The sequence below is a fragment of the Mauremys mutica genome, chromosome 1 (genome assembly GCF_020497125.1).
Source record: "Mauremys mutica isolate MM-2020 ecotype Southern chromosome 1, ASM2049712v1, whole genome shotgun sequence".
NCBI classification, from domain to species: Eukaryota; Metazoa; Chordata; order Testudines; family Geoemydidae; genus Mauremys; species Mauremys mutica.
The window spans coordinates 83,543,081-83,565,516 of record NC_059072.1 but is presented as its reverse complement, the minus strand read 5'-3'; the positions used below and the strand labels follow the sequence as shown (position 1 = coordinate 83,565,516).

Below are 22,436 nucleotides of genomic sequence, written 5' to 3'. Positions count from 1 at the left end.
TCTGTGGCATTGTTTTAAAAGGCTAGTAGGGGGCAATATGCACATTCTGGAACAAGAAACAATCAGCTATCACTCTAATGTTTTTATTATTAATACAGAAAACAAAATATGTATAAGGTATGCTCTTCAGAGCAGGAAGTATGCCTTAGAGAGCACTTAGCATGTTGTGGGCATGCCTGGAATTAAATAATAGGAATAGGAATAAGAATATTACTGAAAACAAGGAAATTCAGAGTTTAGACTGAAACTTCTTAAGGAGTACATTCAAGTATTTAAGGCCAAAATTCAGATTGTGTAAAAATTCATATTTTGTAGATATTTCCCTTCAAAATACAATAAAGTAATTATTAAAAATACTTCTCTATTACTATTGCTTATTCTCTTTTCTTGAGAATTTAAAATACTGCTTTCTTACAATGTCAGCTGCTTACAGATGCAGTAGCAAAAAGCACAGATTCTTTAGGGGTGGGAGGGAAGGTGGATGAGGGACAAAAATATCTGAATGATCTAGAAATCTGTCTGAGCAACAGGGTTTTACTTCTCAGTGTAGTGAGAACTCTTCAGGAGATAGGTAGAAAGATTTATTCATGTGAAAGAAAGAGGTGGGTGTTTACTGTATCTGCAGAAGTCATAAGGTTAGCAACAAAGCAGAATATATTTTCCAGTTACAGGGTTTATGTAAGAGAAGAGGCCAGAATCTATAGAAAATGTATGAGGTTATGTAAAGTTGCCTGGTTTAAATAAGGGAGGAAAATGGGTCACCATACACTTGGTAGGGCACCAAAGCTTTGCTGTTGAAAAGCATTTCTATTTGTTAGTTTCTCAGGAGTCTTTGATGGCTGGCTGTTGCTCCCATTGATGTTATAGTTCATGTGCTTGTTGGAAAATTTGACATGAGTTCAGTAGCTGGGGGGCTTTCGAGCTGAAGTAGGGATCTTCCATTAAGTACTGATCCAGTATTGGCCTGATGCCCAGATTCGTGTATTATTTTCTGTATCAGTAGAGCAGCTGCCCAACAGTACATGTGAAGAAAGTAAAATGCTTTGGAGTGGCCTTTCCTATCCAATATGAAATGTAACACTGAGGGTTTGTCTAGACTATGCAGCTTTTAGCGACATGGCTGTGCCGCTACAGCCGTGCCGCTAAAACGCACGCGGTGTAACTGCTGTTTGTCAGCAGGAGAGAGCTCTCCTGTCGACAAAAAACTTCCACTCCCAACAAGCGGCGGTAGCTTTTTCAGCAGGAGAGTACTCTTGCCGACAAAGTGCTGTTCACACTGATGCTTTTCGTTAACAAAACGTTTGTCTTTTGGGAGAGTGGTTTTTTTTTTTAACACCTCTGAATGACAAAAGTTTTGTTGTTCAGTTGCCAGTGTAGACAAAGCCTCAATGTTTTGAGAACAGTATTTCCCATTTTCAGATAGAAGCTCAACTCGCGTTCAGAATTCATTCACATTGAAAAAATATTAAATTATTCAATAAAAAATCAGCATTTTTACAAGTCTAATTCATGGATAAGAGTTTAAAAATGCAAAAGTATTATGCTTAATCTGTAAACCTGTATAATAACAGCTACAAAACTGAAATGGTGTGTCTTTTGTTTAATTTATCACAGGAGTCTCCACAGAGTAATTATGCATACGAGGTGTGAAGTGTAATCTAGGTACCATAGGTAAGTTAAAGATGAACTACAATGCTTTGTACATATGTATCCCAGATTTTTCTTCTTTCTTTACTTTCACAGTACTTCTGGTAACATCTGGTAGCTTCAAAATTGTCTGAAATATTGCTCAGTGTTGCTTTAGGTGATGTTGATGTCACCAGTTGTTACAGGATAAATCTGGAACACTGAACCCAAGACTAAGGCTACCAGGTATACCAACATAGTTATACTGTTATAACCACTTGTGTAGACACTCTTACTTTGGCATAAGGATAGCTTTTTTTGTTGTTTTGCTTAAGCTCTTTTCCAATTGACACAAGCTAAACTGAAGAAACCCGCTCTTAGAATATGTCTACACAAGCACTTTTGTCGATCAAGGGTGTGAAGAAAACACCCTCCTGACCAATGTAAGTTTCAGAGACAGAAGCACTGGTGTGGACAGTGTTATGTTGGCGGGAGATGCTCTCCTGCCAACATAGCTACCTCCTCTTGTTGGGGATGGTTTAATTATGCCAACAAGAGAGCTCTGCCACCAGCATAGAGCAGCTACACAGGAGACCTTAAAACAGTGCAGCTGCAGTGGTACAGCTTTGCCACTCTAAGGTCTGCAGTGTAGACATAGCCTTGTACTGAAATAAGAGTCTCTATGTGGGGGGTTATACTAGTGTAATTACATTGGTTTAAATTTGTATCTTAGGCTATAATTAAATTTTTCCCATGTAGGTAAGGCCGATCCTGTAAATGCTGATACACATGCATAACTTTATGTACAGCAAGTAGTCCTGTTGATTACAGTGGTACTATTCACAATGAGTAAAGTTAAACACATGTAAGTCTTTTGTTTTATTTGAGCCATACAGGTGAGTGAACGAGGAATGGGTTTTAATAATTTTTATTTTAGAATATAGTTGAGTTTGTTTAACATCTATATATTTTAAGGGCATTGGGAGTCCCACTGAAGTCAATGGAACTAGAGATGTTCAGCATCTTTTGAAAATCAGGCCACTAATCTTTAGTTTTTTTTAAATTAATAAAATCTCCAATCTTCACCTTTTTAAGAATAGAGTTTCAGGTTTAACTCTGACTTTACTGATTTTTGAGCCAAATTGTCATATAATTTACACATCAAATGTACTCAGCCTTAAAATTGTTTTAATCTATCTGGGAATTTTTTGAATTAATTTTAAATTTACTATTTAGTCTCAAAACAGTAACAGTCACTTGTGCAAGATATGCACAGTACCCTTTGATGCATTTCTGTTGGTTGTACAGAAGAAGTTGCTACAATTGACTTGTTAACAAGAATAAAGCTAGGCTGGTGTGATTTAAAAAATGTTTTCTTTGATGTATGTAGATGGCCTACGGGTGTGGGGTTTGTTTTGTTTTATTTTTAAAAAGTTCAACTTGTTTTTTACATTAAAAATGCAGGTCTTCTCTGCTTTGTTTTTTTGGAATGGCAGAAGAATTAGTAGGGTTAAGACATCATTTACCAACAAAGGTTACATTTACACAGCTGAGGCCTTGTCTACACAAGTTGCTAGTGTAATTTAAATTAGTATAAAATCACACCTTTAGTTATATAAGTATATCTTTGTAGACTGGGCCTAACTAAAATCAGATTGAAAATGATTTTGTTAAACTAGTGCTAAGAGCAGTTTAGTTTTGTGTAAGGGCTTGTTGACACACAGAAATTTAATTAAATGTGTGACATTGTGCCAGTTTAGTTAAATGAGTGCAATTTTGTGTATAGAAAAGGACTACATTTACTTGTAAATGCAAACTAAACCAATTTAAATCAGTTTTCAACTAAAGGTTGTACAGAGTTCTAGTCGGACTGTTTAAAACTTCCAATGCCTATTTAATTCAGACAGCTGGGAGAACAGATTTTTGTTCAACGTTTCATGCCCTCGCTCCTTCAGAAAGCTTTCATCTTATTCTGTGGTTCGCCAAGGAGAACAAAAAGCAAGGAGCAACATGACTTGATATTCCTCATATTTTTAAGGATTTTTTTTTTCTAAACCAGTATTAAAAAAACCTTTTTGAAGAAAGGGAAAACGTTTCAGATGTTCGTTATAAATCTGAAAATAGCCTAAGAAGGGATAGATGGCATGAGCAAGCTTTTTTTCCTTAGTTCACATAAATAATGTTAGGTTTCAGAGTAGCAGCCGTGTTAGTCTGTATCCGCAAAAAGAACAGGAGTACTTGTGGCACCTTAAAGACTAACAAATTTATTGTAGCATGAGCTTTCGTGAGCTACAGCTCACTTCTTCGGATGCATAGAATGGAACACACAGACAGGAGATATTTATACATACAGAGAACATGAAAAGGTGGAAGTATGCATAACAGGAAAAGTGTAATCAATTGAGATGAGCTCTTATCAGCAGGAGGAAAAAAAACTTTTTGAAGTGATAATTAAGATGGCCAATAGAAGGTGTGAGGAGAACTTAACATAGGGAAATAGATTCAATTAGTGTAATGACCCAACCATTCCCAGTCTGGGAATGGTTGGGTCATTAGTCATTACGCTAATTGAATCTATTTCCCTATGTTAAGTTCTCCTCACACCTTCTATTGGCCATCTTAATTATCACTTCAAAAAGTTTTTTTTCCTCCTGCTGATAAGAGCTCATCTCAATTGATTAGACTTTTCCTGTTATGCATACTTCCACCTTTTCATGTTCTCTGTATGTATAAATATCTCCTGTCTGTGTGTTCTATGCATCCGAAGAAGTGAGCTGTAGCTCACGAAAGCTCATGCTACAATAAATAAATAATGTTGATACACTAACAAGGAAATGAACAAAAAGCAGTTCATTTCAATCTGTCAGATAGATGGCCGAGGTTGGGGATGTAGAAATGTGTCAGTGTTTGCCAACACCTGAACAATAACCAGAAGAAAAAGCAAATTTATTTTTAAGCTTCTGAGAGAGTGTATTAAAATAACAATGAAAACAAAGTATTAAAAGTTTATCAATCCCCCCCAGTACTTCTGTTTAGGCATGAGCCTTTTAATTTTATTTTCACACCTTTTATTATCCAGCATTGAAGAGACGCTAATAGAGTCTTTTTTTTCTTAAGGGCAATTTTTTTTAACTCCATTGAGCTTTGTCAGTAAACGCCATATTTAAAGAGAGGCAGCTAGCTGCTATATTCTAAAACATTCATGAAAATGCTGAAGAGCTGACTGTAACCACGCAATGGTTTGCAATGTGTGCCTATATTTCCTCCCTCTTATATGAGACAAAACGATAAGGGTCCTGATGGACAATATTGTCCATCATGTTCTATATAAACTGCCAGGCTGGAGCACATTCCCACTCCTTATGCACAGAAGCCTTAAAACTATGGATCTGATGCATAAAACAGAACATCACTATGACAGCAGCATACCTCCCGGGTCGACTGAATATAATGGCGGACACATTAGGCAGACAGTTTTCCCAAGAGCATGAATGGGAACTGAATGACGAAATAACACATCATATTTTACACATGTGGGGATCCCTACATATAGACCTGTTTGTCACGTCAGCTCTATGTTCACCTGAAGTGGAGCACCCCCAGGGACAGCACTCGAAGAAGAAGAGAAGGTTACTCACCTTGTGCAGTAACTGAAGTTCTTCAAGATGAGTGTCCCTGTGGGTACTCCACTACCCACCCTCCTCCCCTCTACTTCGGAGTACGAGCTAAACACTCCACAGTAGAGAAGGGACTGAAGAGGTCGGGATGTGCACGCGCTAGATGAGGCACCAGCGACACCGTGAGACTGCTATTGTGCATGCACACCCCCGACAAGACACTGCTACTGAAAATCTCCAATCAAAGGCACTGGGATGCACCGACACCTGAAGTGGAGCACCCACAGGGACACGCATCTCGAACCCAAGTTACTGCATACGGTGAGTTATCCTCTCTTCTTTTTTGTTAGGTGCTGTTCTGTCATTGTCATCTTCAAGTCAGCAGATTTATCTCCTTGGTTGGGAACCTCATGCATTTCTTGAAGTATCTTTTTCTTTCCATCCATTCCCATTATTTTTGTGGGACTTAGAGCCTTATTACTGCAGACCAGTGGGTGCTGGAGAGTTTATAGATAGGGTACTCCATCCAATTCCAGATGTTCCCCACTCCTTCTCCATCCCTATTTAAGGACTATTCTCATGATAGCATGCTGCATCAAGAAGGGAAGTCATTTTTAAGTCTTAGAGCTGTGGAAGAAATGCCTCAAGGGGTTTTTATTCCCATCTCTTTCTAATACCCAATTAAAAAGTGAGGCTGGTGTCCAGTTCTTCAGTTTTAACAATTGAATACCTTCATTCACATCTTCAAGTTCAGAATGGTCTCTAATTTCCTCCCTGGATCCACAAGAGTGATGTGTAGCTCTCAGCCTTCAGAACATCTACTTTTATATAGCTAGCCATCTTGCCCACAGGAAGTACCTACAGTTTCAGGTGAGCAATTCCCATTACCAATAGAGGGTTCTTCCTTTCAGTCTATAAGTAGCACTGAGGGTATTTACCAAATGCCAGGTAGTAGTGGCACCACCTCAGCAAAGGCTTATCTGCCTAACGAAAGACTCAGCACTGTAATAGATCTGGTCATTCAGCTACTGATCCAACCAGACTTTGGTAAGAAGCTTGTGTCTGACTTCTAGGACACATGGCCTCCTGTTTATACATAACTGAGGGTGCCAGGCTTCACTTTTGATGTATGCAAGAGTGATTGATGTCTATGTATTGGCCCATTGGTCATCATCTGGAGATGAAGATGCAGGTCCCACAGGAGTCCTGTCACCATTACACTGGTTGAAGGATCCTCTAAAAGTATGTAAAGGAGTACTCTTCTCTCCACCATGACCATCAGAGACACTGATGACAGGTGTCTTCACTTTACGGTGGGGAGTTCATGTACACCAAGGTCTCTGGATGGCACAAAAAGATCACTTATACAAATGTCCTAAATAAGACTCTTCGTCAGGCTTGCACAGTATTGCTTCCAGTACTGAAAGGGTTAACTGTTCAGATTATGGCAGACAAAACCACAGCAATGTTTCATATAAACAGGGAAGGCAGAGCAAGATCCAACCCACCCCAACACATACATGCACACCTTTGTCAAGAAACTGTGCATCTATATAGAATTACGGCATATGACACAATTACTCTAGTAGCTCTTCATCACATGCCAGGCTTGCAAAATGTTCTGGCAGACCTTAGCAGGAAGCTCACAAGCAATCACAATGACAGGCCCCAACATACATGAAATATTCACCAGGGTGGGGTCAGTATTCCATCAAGGTGGATTGATTTAAATTAATGCAATTTAAATAACTGCTTTTAATAAAGATTTAAATCCACAAGCGGGAAACATTAATTTAAAAAATAGATTTTAATCATGTTTTTCATTGGTACATAGTTATTTTCCTAAAGAAAGGTTGGTTCTCATTGGTTGGTAACAAGTAAAATGTGTGTATTTGCAACTAAATATAGCCTTTACACTAAATTTGGTACTTTTGGGGGCGGGGGGGTACTAACCAAGAGGATACACTGTACTTGTACGGATTTATCTATGTAATTACATAGTATAATTGCCATGTATTCAGAGTCCTAATTTTTCCTACTTTATTTATGCTAGAAAATGGGGAATGATGCATTTCTTATTTAATAGAAGATGATTTGCTTGTGTTTTATGTTAAGCTCTATTTGGATGGAAATTCAAATTCAGTTACAAATGTACAAACAGCATTTTCAGATTGATTTTTCATTCTCCAAATACCAGCCCCTTGTTGAGAGAGGTTGGAGAGAACTGATTTCCCCTAGAATGCAGTTACTCTTTTGTTCTCACAAAGGAAGACCTATTCGGGTGCATATAGTCCGTACTGATTAGCCGTTGTTCCTGATCTGGGAGAGAGATGCTTAAAGGCATGTCAGCAATGATGGATACAAGAGGGTAGAGATTTTCATACAATCAACTTTTTAATATCAACCAGAATTCATAAGTGTACAGCGAGGCTCCCTCAAAAGCTCACACATCCATTTCAGCAAACCATCCCTCCCATTCAGGGTCACTCAGTATTCTCACACCCTACAGTAGGTAGATGCCTGAAATGATTTACATGTGTGTACTGTTGAAACAGGGAGCCCCTCCTCTTCCTTGGGATCTCAACCAAGTGCCAATGGAGTTTGAGTAATCACCTTTGCATACATCTTCTCTTTTCTATCTATCCATCAAGGCAGTTTTTCTAGTAGCAGTATAATCTGCTAGAAGGGTCAAAGAAATACAGGCATTTGTGGTGGGACATCCATACACTGCATTTTGTAAGGACAGTATGACCTTGAAGCCTCACCCAAAGTTTTTTTCCAAATGTCGTCTCTGACTTCCATCTTAACCAAGTAATATACCTGTTTGTCGTCTTTCCCACGGGAAATCTAAACTTTGCACATTTGATATGCTTAAGGTGCTATCTGTCTAGTTAGGACTGAGGTTTTTATGGTGGCCACTAGGTTATTTGTAGCTTATGCGGATAGGGTAAAAAGTCAGGCAATATCGACTCAGAGACTATCTATTTGTATTTCTATCAGTATTAAATTATGCTACAAAATAGCTATTTTACAGCCAATTCCACTAGGGCTCAAGCAGCTTCTTTGAGAAGTGTTCAAATCTTGGAAATTTGTAGGGCAATAACATGTGGTTTCAGAACATTCTCTACCCAACATTACTCTGTAGTGGAAGCATCAAGATTTGATGCTAATTTTGGCAGAGTTGTCTTACAGTCATTGGTTAGGTAGATTCCAAGCATGCACCTCCCGTCACTTAAGTCATTCCTTGTGAGTTGCCAAGAATGGAATATATGTAGACAAGAACTGAAAGAAAAAACAAGTTACTTGCATTGAATAATCAGCTACTGTAAAATATGTTTTCCATATATACCATAAGTATTCTTGCTAATATGGAGTCATATAACACCTGGATTCTGCATTGGTGAAGGAATTGATTACTGGTTACGGGGGGGGGGGGGGGTGTTTGCCCTCCCCTTTATGCCTATGGATGAGAGGCACAAAGACACTCAGGGTACAGGTGCAGCCCCAATGGACACTGCTGACCAAAAGATTCTCATCATGGGCATGTGCATCAAGAGTGGAATATAAATGGACAACACATCTCAAAGAAGCACACTTACTGTATTAGACAACCATTTCTTCTAGTGCACAAATACATGTTTTGTTCAGTACATCAAGAATGAATATTTGTAATGTGAGTGGGCAGTCATTCTGTAAAAAATTGTGAGGTGGATGTAAAAATCAACTGAAACTTTAAAGAGACAATGTCAGCTTAAACTCATATACATTTATTTGCCTGTGTGTTTCTAACAACATTTTAGGTTATTCAAAGGCGGGGTGGAAGGGATTGAAAAAGTAAAAAAATTATTTTTCACATTTATATACTGTTCAGTTCTTGGATTTTGTTGGGACACTAAAACCTCATCCAGTTTCACTTCTAAGTGTTGAAACATTGAGGTTATGTCTACACTATAGAGCTTACAGTGGTACAGATGCAGTTGCACTGCTGTAATATCTCTGGTGTAACCACTCTATGCCAGCTGGAGAGAGTTCTCCCATCAACATAATTAAACTGCCCCCAATGAGCGGCAGTAGCTATGTCAGCGGGAGAAGCTCTTCTGCCGACAAAGTACTGTGCATACTACCACTTATACCAGCATAATTTGTCAGTTGGGTGGGGGAGGGGGGGTTCACACCCCTGAGTGACTTTTAAGTTTGCCAACATGTTGTGTAGACCTGGCCTGAGTTGTGATCAGTCCTGGTGAATTTGTATTTGTTTAAAAACTGTTGTTACTATTTTCTTTTCTTTTTAAGAAATCATAAACTTTTTTGATGGTCTTAGGTTTTATAGAAACTTGTGGTTTTTTTAAATAAAATTTAACTTTTGGGCCAATTCTGAGTTAATATTATCCTTCTAAGTTGTTAGATCATTTATGGACTTACTGACTGACTTCATGTATCTGGGACATGAAGTATGCAAACATAAAAATTTTTCCCTCACCCCCAACTGAAACAGTACCCAAGGATATGGAAATAAATGTAAGTGAAGTGTATGAGGTGTTTCTTATAGAACTGCATCTGCAAAATAGTAGGGGCAAAAATTGTGTTGTAGTGTCACGCTATTACTAGTCCCATCTTATGTAGCACCATGAATTTATCTAGAACTTTGCAAAAGAGAGTAAGGCCTGCATAATATGTTCTGGCCGTGCACATTAGTAAGAAATTTTCATTGTATATTTATAACTATATTTCACAGCACCACTAATATATTTATCATTCTCATCTGAAGTCTGCAAGTCAAATAATGTTTAAATAGCAGGGCTTCATTTAGTAACGTAGTCTATTTGAAATTTCACACAAAATTCTTTTACATATTTATACTCCAGAAATATAGGACTTATCCAGAGCACTTGAATTTTTTGTCATTTGCAAGTTCAGTATTTGACCGTAAGCCTTTGCAAAGACAAAAGAAGAACTGTCCACTTCCTTTTCATTGTGGGCTTGGCTACACTTGAGAGTTGCAGCGCTGGTGGAGGCTTTCCAGCGCTGCAACTTAGTAACTGTCCACACCTGCAAGGCACATCTAGCGCTGCAACTCCCTGGCTGCAGCGCTGGCTGTACACCTGGTCTGCTTGGGGTGTAACGAGTGCAGCGCTGGTGATGCAGCGCTGCTCGTCAGGTGTGGCCATACACCAGCGCTGTTGTTGGCCTCCAGGGTATTAGGAGATATCCCAGAATGCTTTTAACTAAATTACTCTCTTTGTTTTGTTATGCAGCCTCTTTGTTTTGTTGTGAACTCGGGGCTCCGGGAGCTGCTTATCTGAAAAACAAACACAGCTCCTGTTTGCTGTGATCAATCTGTAACTGACTGTGAACAATCAAATGAGATAACCCCTGTGAATGAGGCAGGCAGGGGGATGAGTGTTTGCTTGAGGAGAGAAACAGCTGCTTATCTGGTCTGCAGGCTGTTTGCAGTTAAGAGTAAGGGGTCGGGAAAATTTTCTGATTTTGCAAGGCAGGGAGCTGATACACAGTGTCGGCTCCAAAAATCCACTCTCTCTCTCTCCGCCGCTCTCTGTCACACTACACCCCACTCCCCTCTTTTGAAAAGCACGTTGCTGCCACTTGAACGCTGGGATAGCTGCCCATAATGCATCACTCCCAACAGCGCTGCAAATTCTGCAAATGTGGCCACACTGCAGCGCTGGTATCTGTGAGTGTGGCCACACACCAGCACTTTCTCTACACAGCTGTACGACCAGCGCTGTAACTCCCAGCGCTGCAACTCTCAAGTGTAGCCAAGCCCAGTGTTACATTGCCTGAGAACAAGTGCTGCTAAGTTGATGGAGGGTAATTAGCAATTAGTATTCAGTGTTTGCATCAGAACGTGCCAGCACTGCAGGCCAAAACATCAAAAGGTTTAGAAGACATGTATAAAGTGAAGAAAGTTAGAGCAACTATAGCGTCTGTTTGTAAATATGACTGACATTATGCTTGTTATCCTGGAGGCGTCACTGTGGAAAGAATGAAGTCAAAAGTCTTTCTGATGGAGGAATAGTGACCCTGGCTTACTCTAGATTTCTTTAGGAATAAGAATGCAGAAGATGTGATAGCTGGTAACCATGACATGGAAAATGTTGATCACTAAATAAAAAGTTTAGCTTTCAGGAAAAATGTATTCGCCACTTAATTTTACTAGGATAGTATCAGAGGAGTAGCCATGTTAGTCTGGATCTAGACTGATTCTTGGCTGCATATTTATACCTGCCTCTGGAAATTTCCACTACATTCATCTGACGAAGTGGGTATTCCCCCACGAAAGCTTATGCTCCAATACGTCTGTTAGTCTATAAGGTGCCACAGGACTCTTTGTCGCTTTTTATTAGGATAGTTATAATTGATGTGTAAAAATTGCCTGAATGATTCAATATGAATTTTTCTAATATGCTGTTTTTTAAACTAGAAACTCAATGGAATAAAACTCTCATTTAAAATTATGTGCAATCTCTTGTTCACGTAAACTCTGCCCGCTTGATAATATCTATGTAGTAGGTATAGCATGCTAAAGCTTTTTCAGATATTTAAAATGGAACAGTTAATTTGAAAATCATATTTCTTTTAAAATTTTGTGCATTTCTACAAGTAACACCCAAGACAGTGGATTTCAGTGTGTTGACTCTGTGCATCTGACAGCAATTTGTGTAAAGTAAGTTTCAGATTTTTCCCGTGTATAGTCAGTTTTTCCCTTGAAGAAGACACCCTCAGCCAACAAGAAAAGAGATGGAAATAACTCCTATTTTTATAGGAAGGATTTTAAAAATCAAGGCAGACTGTATAAAAGTGCATTATGGAAGCCTGAATTTTTTGATATTCAGTTATTTTAAAAAGTTCAAATTGAATGTTTATATCTTCAAATATAATTTTGTCTACATTTTTTAAAGATTTTCCTCCTGTGCTACAGTTCCAATGTAATGCCATTTATTTGAGAGCAAAAACTTGACTTTTAAAATTGCAGTCTTATGGGAGTATTTTTCAGATTCTTAATAATTACATATATATTATCTATCAGGAGAGATCCCAAAAGATTTACAGATTATGGATGTGGTTCAGGCACCAGAGCCCTTCATAGCAATTCCATTAACTTCAGTGGGAATTCATGCAAAAAAACTTCTTTGATTAGGTCCTTCTATATAAAGGACTCACTTTTTACACTGAAGTCTAGCCAAAGATGGGATGGCAAATTTGACTAATTTAAAAAAGAATCCAGTTTCTGATTGCCTTTTCAATAGTATGTTCTAATTTTTTTACATTAAAATCTTAAGGGTTCTCCAGCAGGGAAGAATCTGACTGAAAAGTGCAGTCAAATGCACAGTAAACAAACAGTTCTCTAATCTCAGTCCGGTGCATTGTTTTTTATTTGTGGAATCACTTACACCACTTCTGGCAACTCATATACTATTTTATTATGGAGAATATTTTATTTAAAACAGAAAACGGCAATGTTTATATAAGACCTATCTTGAAAAACACTGGATTTTGTGATCCAGTTTCACTGTGTTTGTCCAGTTTCACATAGTTGTCCTACAGAGGAGCTGAGACAAGCTATTAATGTTTATAAAGTGAGGTTATTTTTTTTTAAAAATACACACCTGAAGAAGTTTGGATTTGTCTTCACTCTTCCCTCCTTTGAACCTAGTAAGTTTGCTTGTGGTTTAGAAGTGCTTTGCAAAGTGAAAACATGTTTCCATTTTCTTTATTCCCCTCTGCCAGCAGAGCTAGATATGCTAGAGTGCGTGCTGGTGGGGGTGGAGGTTCTCTCACTATTAAAAAAGGAACAGTCTATTTAACTTCAGGAGTAGAGTTGGCTTGGTCATGATACAGTGCCTCTGGGACAGTGGATGTGATGTGGTGAGATTGCAGCAAGGATATAGGGGAAGTGAAAAGAAATAGCCTTCGTATCTTAAGCTTAGTCTATACACAGTTTTAGTACTGGTATAATTATTTGGTATGGGGTGTGATTTATTTATCTATCTTAACCAAAATAGTTAAACCGATACAATTCCTTGTATGGATGCAATTATACCAGTATAAAAGTACCTAATACTAGTGGTTCTTAACAAGGGGTATGCATACCCTTGGGGGTACACAGAGGTCTTCCAGGGGGGTACATAAGCTCATCTAGATATTTGCCTAGTTTTACAACAGGCTACCTATAATGCATTAGCGAAGTCAGTACAAACTAAAATTTCATACAATGACTTGTTTATACTGCTCTATATGATATACACTGAAATGTAAGTACAATATTTTTATTCCAATTGATTTAGTTTATAATTTTATAGTAAAAATGAGAAAGTAAGCAATTTTCAGTAGTAGGGTGCTGTGACATGTTTGTACTTTTATATCTGATTTTGTAAGCAAGTAGTTTTTAAATGAGGTGAAACTTGGGGATACGCAGGACAAATCAGACTCGTGAAAGGGATACAGTAGCCTGGAAAAGTTGAGAACCACTGCCTTATACTGTGTATGTGCAGCTTATTTACTCTTCCTGTACAGCACTAGCTATAATGGTGTAAAACACCTCTATAGCAGGGCAACTGTATCCACTCTAGGGAGGTTATATTGTTAAACTATACTAATATTAGTTAGAGCAGTACAACTTTTGAATGTAGACGAGGCCTGTCAGTATAAGTGTATTGGCTCGGTACATAAAGCAGATTCAATTTCAAGTGCTCTATAGACTTTACTTTAGGTTTTGACATTAATTTAAACAAGTGGTTGTGATGCTTCATAACTCTTATGCACTGCACCCTTCTTACATATTGACTAATGTAAAGATATAGATACATGCCCAAACCACCCTTATATATGAACATTTAATATTACATAACAATGGTTTACACTAGGTAATGATCTCAGTTTTGTCACTGGGACTACGTTGCACACTTCACACAGATGAGGAGAGCAGACTTGAATCTCAACCAAATTTCTGCTTTTTAAAGCATGCTGTGGCCACTAAAGCGAATATGATATTGGCATCATCTTGTTCCACAGATCTGTTTTCACCTAAGGAATGTCTTCTTTTAATGACACATACATTTTTAATTACTCCTGTTAGTGCTGCTAAACCAATATAACTTCAGCAGAGGAAGCTGTACAAATTGACTGGTACAGCAATGGAAACATTGGCTTAGTTCTAACTAAGTTCTTAATTAGACCTTCAGTGGATCAGAATTCATGGTAATGTAAAAGCCAAAGAGAACACATTAGTACTTTGAAATTTTGCTGTGAGCTGTAGTTCTGCTGTAATAAAAAACCAAAAGTAACCTAAGAAAGAAAAATTATATGAAAGCCATTGAAACACAAACATGGAATTATATGATGCCATTTCTACAGAGTCATGTTTAGAGCATAACCACACTTTAAATTAGTTGCTGGGCTCACTTCAGCAACTGTGGCTATAATTTATTTATGTACATAATATTTTCCCCCAGATATTTTCATCTTTAAGGTTCTAGATGTTAAGAATCTTCTTCTTTCTTTGACAGGAAATTCTGGTGATTAAAGATCATGGCAACCATAGAGGAACTGGCCCATCAAATTATTGAACAACAAATGGGAGAGGTACATATACATATATATATTTAGTCCTATTTGAGACAAGTTGGACAATAAAGCGTAATACTGATATGTAAAAATCAAAGCCACAAGAGAGAATGGTCTCTAATGGTCCCAAAGCTCCAGAAGACCCTCCCATAGAAGATTAGCAGGAACCCTGTTCTTGCTATCTTCATGTCATGATGCAAGACTTGCATCTTTGTCAAAGCATCCCCCAAAGAAACTGAGCTAAAAAAAAGTAGCAGTATTTTCAAAGGTAGAAATCATTGACTAAACCAGTGGTTGTCTTCATAGAGCTGTTTATTCATATGAGGCAGGCTTTCCTCTCTCCTAGATCAAAATTGCATTCTGCATACAGTGCCTGTATATTACAGTAATAGGTGCTTTTAGAAATGTATGAATAGATAGTAAAAATTAGTGTTGTCAGCGTGTGTGTATGTATGAATATAAAACACCTAAGGAATCATTACTATATGTCCTGTTCAAAATCAATATAAGTGTGGTTATAAGAAAAATATATAAAAATGGCACCTGTTTATTTGAAGTTTCTGCTCTTGCTTAATTTAGATTTGTCTTACTTTACAGTCAAGTGAAGTATTCCAGGTGATTTCAGGTTCAATTCATATCAGTTTTAATGTTGAATAGAAAGGTTTCCCTCTTGGATTGCTAATTTTATATATGTTCTTATGCTACCCTCATCTTTGTAGTATATGTGTGCCTTCCATTAAGTGGCATGACTAAAATCTGTTATGTGTGGTTTATCCTTTCTCTCATCCTCTTCCCAGAGTTAGGAGGGTGTGTAAGTGAGAGAGATTTTGAGGGGTGTTGGCTTATTTTTGTTTGACGGTACACTCTGGCTACATGTTTATATTAGAAAAAGCAGGTTGAAGAAACACATTACGCTTTGGAGTGGAAGGTGATGAGGTTTGATCTTAGCAACTGTGGGAGTTTATTCCACAGTCTTGGGCCAGCCCCTGAGAATGCTCCATCTCCTGAACAGACAGGCTTTATATGGTAGCAAGTTCCCTTGTGTCTGAGGGATGGAGACGTCGACCTTAGTCTTCATCCAGGTGCTTTAGTCAATCTTTTAGATATCCTGGGCCCAGGCCATTGAGTGCCATAAATTGAAGGATTGAAACTTTGAATTTGACTCCAGAATTCAGTCAGTCTGTGAATTTTTAAAAATTTTAAAAAAATCTCTCATCCCTGAGTCATCCTTTTCACAGTAGCAATAGTTTATATCCAATTCAAAAACAGCAACAAAAGTGAAACTCATACTCAACAGATGGGGAGAGAGAAAGCCAGCGACGCTGCTTGTCTCTCTCCTTTTCTTCTTCTGTGGAGAGGCCACTTTAATTAGAATAACAGGCCCTATTTGCTCTTCCTGACAGAGTTCTGGCACGCTATTCTGTCAGTTCTTGTATTTTAGTTTGTTTAGTAAGAGCACACCTGTCTTCCTTTATCCCACAGTTAAAGTAGAGGAAGGGAAGCAATTGTGCTGTTTTTACCACAGCTAGTAACCTCTTTTCTTAAACTTGTGTGGGTTTGAGGTTTGATTGCTTTGGTGTGTGAAATAGGTGGAGCTTGTTTCTGACCCCTGATGTATTATCAGTACGTCCAAACAGGCTTATACATTGCTGCTACAGCTTCCCTTTGTGAAGACAGACTTCTAGCATAGTAAGCAGGTGGTGCTGAAAACATTATTTTCTAGAGGATTTCCAGATACTAATAACTTAACCTTTATTGTCCAGTTTTTAACTACCACTGTTAAAGTTATTGAGAAAGTGGTATTGGTGCCAATATAAAAGAGCCTAGATCTACTGAAGAAGCTTCAATTATGTCTTGATCTCATAGGTACGGTATATCTTACCAGTCTGGTGTCTGATGTGACTGGTATGGAGACTGTGCTGTTATTTGTGGCTGACTACCCACTACCAGTGAATGACACAAGTAAAATTTTCTTATGCCCTTTTAGACGAATCATCAGTTTTGATAACATTGATCATAAAGTGATCTACGTGATTGATCATAAAGTGATCTACATGCAGAGTTTTGTGGTAGTTGATGGAAAGGATATTCTGTGGGTTGTTTCTCTGAGAGATCTCAAAGAGTAGCTGAGTATTTGCTCTTCCTCCTTAGGGTCACTTGCATATGAAACTCTATCTTGTTATCTTTCAATGTGTATTTATGGTTGCTAAGGGAAATAGTGAGACAGTTCATCCCTGTACAGATGACACTTGTATATTTTCCTTTTGTTATATCCAGATGCAGAAATATCTGTTGTTTTTCCAGTGTCTGAAAGAGGTGGAGTAGATGGTAACAAACTGGCCTCAGAGTCAGTGCCAACAGGTGGAGGGAAATACCTTGATGAATGAACTGCGTGCCGAGTACACATTATATTTTTGTGTATGCTCATCTTTGCCAATATAGTTTGGAATTTGGGGATTATATAGAATCCAACTTTGTTCTTGGATTTTCAGGTAGCAGCCTTTTTCATCTATAGTTGAACTACAGGATGCAGCTATTCTCTCTGGTTATACTCATGCAAGCTTGTAACTTGCCCTTGGAAACCATATTTGAAGCTGCATGGAAGTTGAGCCAGTATTTCCAATAGCACTTGTAATTCACATGACCATTGATGAAATAATTTTCACTGACTTCACAAGCAAAATCCAGTTTGGGGTATATATGCGCAAAAGAGACCTTTTCTCCCTACTTTTAAAGAATACTGAGGCTATTCACAGACCTGATATTTCATTAAGATACTGGAGTCACTAATAGCAGTTAGGGTAGTAACTAGATAGTAATTATTGTTCATAGAGCATTTTAGAAATGACAGACCTATTAAGAGCATGATCTTTGGAATAGATTGCAATGATGTATTTTGCAAAATCTATTAAATATATGCAGATTAGAAGCAAAAGAAAGTTTTTTATTTTTTAAAAAATTCCTAGCTACAATTTAAGATTACCTATATGAAGCATTACATAGAGTGTACCATCCCATAAATCTTCTGCCCAATACTATCCACTTCCTACCAGGAATGAGGTAGTTCTTATCCCCAAACCATGGTCAGGCATTTCTGCTAGTCAAGAACTTGCAATAGCTCTCTCTCATAATCTTTGGAGCTGTAAAGTAATTGCATAGTCGTTTATCCATTTCCTTATGTGCTGCCAAATTCCAGTTTCATTTAACATCTGTGAAAGCAAATAAGTATCCACCACAAATATGTAAAACTTGATATTAAACAAATACACTGGTTACACTGTGACAAATAGTATTTGTTTTTGTTAATACATCCATGAACAATAAAAAGTTTCTTTCAAAGGTTTAAACTCATACTGCTGCATGTCAATAATTAGCAGTTTCATCTTCTGTAAAGTGTATCTTTGAGAGCTTTAAAGAAACAACTATTTCAGTCCTGGAATAAATAAGTAATTCTGTAGCTACAGCATAGGAACCATCATTGCCAGTATAAGAGAACATAAGGAGAAGGACCACAGAACACTAAAAAGAAAAGTCTAGAGTCAGAAACCTCCACGCAAGATATCAGCAAAGCATCATCTGCCTGTAAATTACCACCAGTACAGGTCATTTGGAGGGTATCTCAGAAAATTTTGCCTGAAAGGGGGCTTTTCTTTGCATTCATTATATAAGTCTAAAATATTATTTATTTGTATTCTATTATAGTATCAATAATGAGCCCTCTCATTTCTGCTTGAAATTTCTTCATTGTGGTCTTTAGGCAAAAAAGTATTTTGGGAAGTCTGAAATTAGAGACAGTGTTTAATTTATTGGACGCTATAAAGGGGTTTTCACTTTTGTAAAGTCTGACTTTTTTTGTAATGCAGTATTGCCAAAATGAGTTGGTTTAGAAACTTCATTTTTTATTTATGCAATAATCCTAGGAGAAATCTAGTGAATAGAGATATTTTTATTAGACTAGTTCAAATCTTGGGCATTGCTATTAACTATAGAAATGTGAACATCCAAGAGCTACTGGCAGAGTATATAGACTCATTGATCAGTTTTATGGAGTTTACGAGCTCTGCAGACACACAATAGAATTTGTAAACTGTATAACTGAAATAATTCCAGTATGAAGAGTTTGGAAAATCAGCAGAAATTGTAAACTCCTTAAGACAAATAGTTGTATGCAGTGGTGTTGTGGTCATGTCAGATTTAGAATATTAGAGAGACAAGATAGATGAGGTGATATCTTTTATTGGACCAACTTCTGTTGGTGAGAGAGACAAGCTTTCAAGCTATACGGAACTTGACTCATCCCTTAGAATTTGTACTGACTACTTATGCTAAACCAAGGGTCAGCAACCTATGGCACATGTGCCAAAGGCGGCACGCGAGAAGATTTTGAGTGGCACTCACACTGCCCGTGTCCCAGCCACTGGTCCCAGGGGCTCTGCTGCCATCCTGGGGTCCTGGATACTGGCCCCACTCAGCCCGCTGCTGGTCCCGGTCCCCAGTCCCTGGGGCTCTGCTGCTGGCCTGGGGTCCTACCGCTGGCCCCCTGCCACTCAGGTCCTGGCCACTGGTTCTGGGGCCTCTGTTACCATCCTGGGGTCCCGGACACCGGCCCAGGGCTCTGCAGCCACCCCCAGCTGTGGCCCACTGACCCCAGCCTGGGGCAGTGAGGGATGCAGACAGGGGCAAGAGGCAGCACCCCCACCTTAAAAATTGTTCCAGCGCCCACTGTACTGGGATATTTTAAAGTCCTGATTTGCTGCTTGCATTACTATCACATCACATGGAACAGCACATTGCGTTTGACGTTGTGCGTGCTGTCACGATTTTTTTTTCCACTGTAAGTTGAGGGGTACATTTGACAAAACGTCAGCTCCTAAGAAAGCAAAGTTAGATGTCCGTTCATTTCAGCCTTCTTGGACAAACACATTTGGATTTATTCAAAAGAAGGACCGTGCTGTTTGTGCTTTCTGTTGTGAAAGTGTTGTTTGTTGCACATTAAGTGTTTGACGACATTTTCAAATGAAGCATGAGAAAACCTTTCTTGTCAAAGCAGACAAGAGTGAATTGAACAAAAAGGCAGTAGCAGGATATGAGAAGCAAAGCAGTGTTTTTAAAATTCTTAGGTGTAAGTAAAAATCAAGCCACAGAAGGAAGTTACAGGATTGCACAGTGCATTGCAAAAAACGGAAACCCATTTACAAATGGGGAATATAAAATAAGTTTTTCTCAGGCGTATGGGAGGTTTTGTTCAATGATTTGACAAATAAATATGCATATGTAGAATAAAAGAACTGCCTGGCTCTGCCAGAACAGTTGAGAGACGCATAAACGAAATGGCAGGAAACATTTTGAAAAGCAGATGACTGCATTAAAAGATACAGCAGTTTTTAGCATTGCAGTTGATGAGAGCATGGATATAAACGACGTTCAACGTTTGGCAGTGGTTGCAAGATGCTTCCGATGAAATCCAAGAGGAGCTTTGTTGCCTAAAACCCCTGTATGGCACAACAAAAGGGGAAGATATAGAAGAAACTTTTGTAAACCATTTTGAAGAATGAGGAGTTGACATCAGAAAAATATATTGTGTGACCACAGATGGTGCTCCTGCCATTGTCGGAAAACAGAAGGAATTTATAAGGACATATGAATCTTCATCACATCTGTGATGTAAATATCTTATGATGCTGACTGCAACAGTGCCATGCAAACTCCTATTCTCGCTTTCAGGTGACATTGTAAACAAGAAGCAGGCAGCATCTCCTGCAAATTGTAACCAAACTTGTTTCTCTGAACGATTGGCTGAAGTAGGACTGAGTGGACTTGTAAACTCTAAAGTTTCTTTGTTTTATTTTGAATGCAGTTTTTTTTACATAGTTCTACATTTGTAAGTTCAACTTTAATGATAAAGAGATTTCACTACAGTACTTGTATTAGATTAATTGAAAAATACGATTTCTTTTGTTTTTACTGTGAAAATATTTGTAATAAAAAATAAATATAAAGTGAGCACTGTATACTTTGTATTCTGTGTTGTAATTGAAATCAATATATTTGAATATGTAGAAAACTTACAAAAATATTTAAATAAATGGTATTCTATTATTGTTTACAAGCATGATTAATCATGATTGTTTTAATTGCTTGACAGCCCTAATCATAATTGAATTGTGTCAAATAATTGTTTAATCATCAAAAGTACTAGAAATAGTCAAAGCCCTGTGTTGTATACATTATACTTGACTTAGTGTATGTGGAACTCTCACCAGTCCAGTTACTATTGTGTTTGTTCGTTTTTACTTTAAATTCAAATTATTTTACATTGCCTCCAAATTTTAAATTTGATGTGCTGCAGATTTTTATGCTGAAAATGAGTAAATGACTGGTAGAATTTGTCAGGGGAAAGCTGAGGATTATAACAGCTGAGAAGAGAACAATTGTCACCCAAGGAGATGTGCAAGGTGGCTTTGATTTTTTTATTTCTGGGAGGCAGTTGAGTAAAATGATATTGGAGAAGGGATGCATCACGTCTTTCGCTACTACTTTTGAGCAGAGGCAAGCACCTTAAAATTTTGAGGGGAGGAGCTGAGTTTCCGTTTCTTAACTTCTTGAATTGTTGGAAGTAAAGAAACAGCAAATTTGGAGACCTACATGGTACAGAGTGCACACATGAAGTAGGATATCAAAATTAAGATGGCGAAAGGTAAAATACCATTATTTTTTTCCCCTCTCTCTTTACTCTTCTTGTGGTGTCTCTCGATATCCTTCTCTTTTGTTCTTTCTTGTTGTTTCTCCTTTTCACTGCTTTAGCTGACAGCTGAACAGAAATGGACTAACACTGTGCTGCTGCATATAAGCGCTTTCATCAGTTCCACTGAGCCCTTAAGTTAAAAGTGCTTCCATGCAAGAGCATGCCCCTACTATAAAATCATATAGTACTGGAGGGGATTTCGAGAGGTCATCTAGTCCAGTCCCCTGCACTCACGGGAGGACTAAATTTTATCTAGACCATCCCTGACATAGAATGAATATAAACAAATAATACAAGTATGGAGGGACAAAATTAGAAAGGCCAAGGCACAAAACGAGATTAAACTAACTAGAGACATAAATGGTAACAAGAAAACATTCTACAAATACATTAGAAGCAAGAGGAAGACCAAGGACAGGGTAGGCCCATTACTCAATGAGGGGGGGAAAACAATAACAGAAAATGTGGAAATGGCAGAAGTGGTAAATGACTATGATTCATTTATATCTGTCCATTCTTGCAGATACCAGCTGGAGCAAACAAAATAAGCAGCTTGATTAAAGTGTATTCCGTATGTGTTGATCGACAATTCATTTCCCCCAGTCATGTTTTGCCATAAATATATTTCTGACTTTTGGATCCAAAACTGTGAAGTGGCTTTAAAACTATGGAACCAGTAGAACTTTCTAACATACAAAAGCTAGCTAGTAAAATTAGGTTGTATGCTGCTACATTCCCAAACAGTACCAGTGTCTCACTTTGAATAATATTTTGCTGACACATCTGAAGCTTGTCAAACCTTAATGTGGCACAGCAGTATTTTCACATAGCTGTCATTCCAATTATTTATTTGTTTGTTTCTA

General features: G+C 38.0%; 1 protein-coding gene across 8 annotated transcripts in view; it reads left to right on the top strand.

The window, feature by feature from the left end:
* The window catches only part of NR2C1 (nuclear receptor subfamily 2 group C member 1), an 87,148-nt gene that overhangs the window by 9,652 nt on the left and 55,060 nt on the right, over window positions 1-22,436 (top strand). For 5 of the 8 annotated variants that reach the window (XM_044981174.1, XM_044981158.1, XM_044981126.1 and 2 more), the window contains exons 2-3: window positions 1,615-1,671; window positions 14,771-14,846. In XM_044981174.1, coding sequence (XP_044837109.1) covers window positions 14,793-14,846 — 54 coding nt within the window. In that variant the 5' untranslated portion in view covers window positions 1,615-1,671; window positions 14,771-14,792. The remainder of the gene's footprint in view (window positions 1-1,614; window positions 1,672-14,770; window positions 14,847-22,436) is intronic. The other 3 variants (XM_044981181.1, XM_044981167.1, XM_044981148.1) reach the window with 2 other exon arrangements.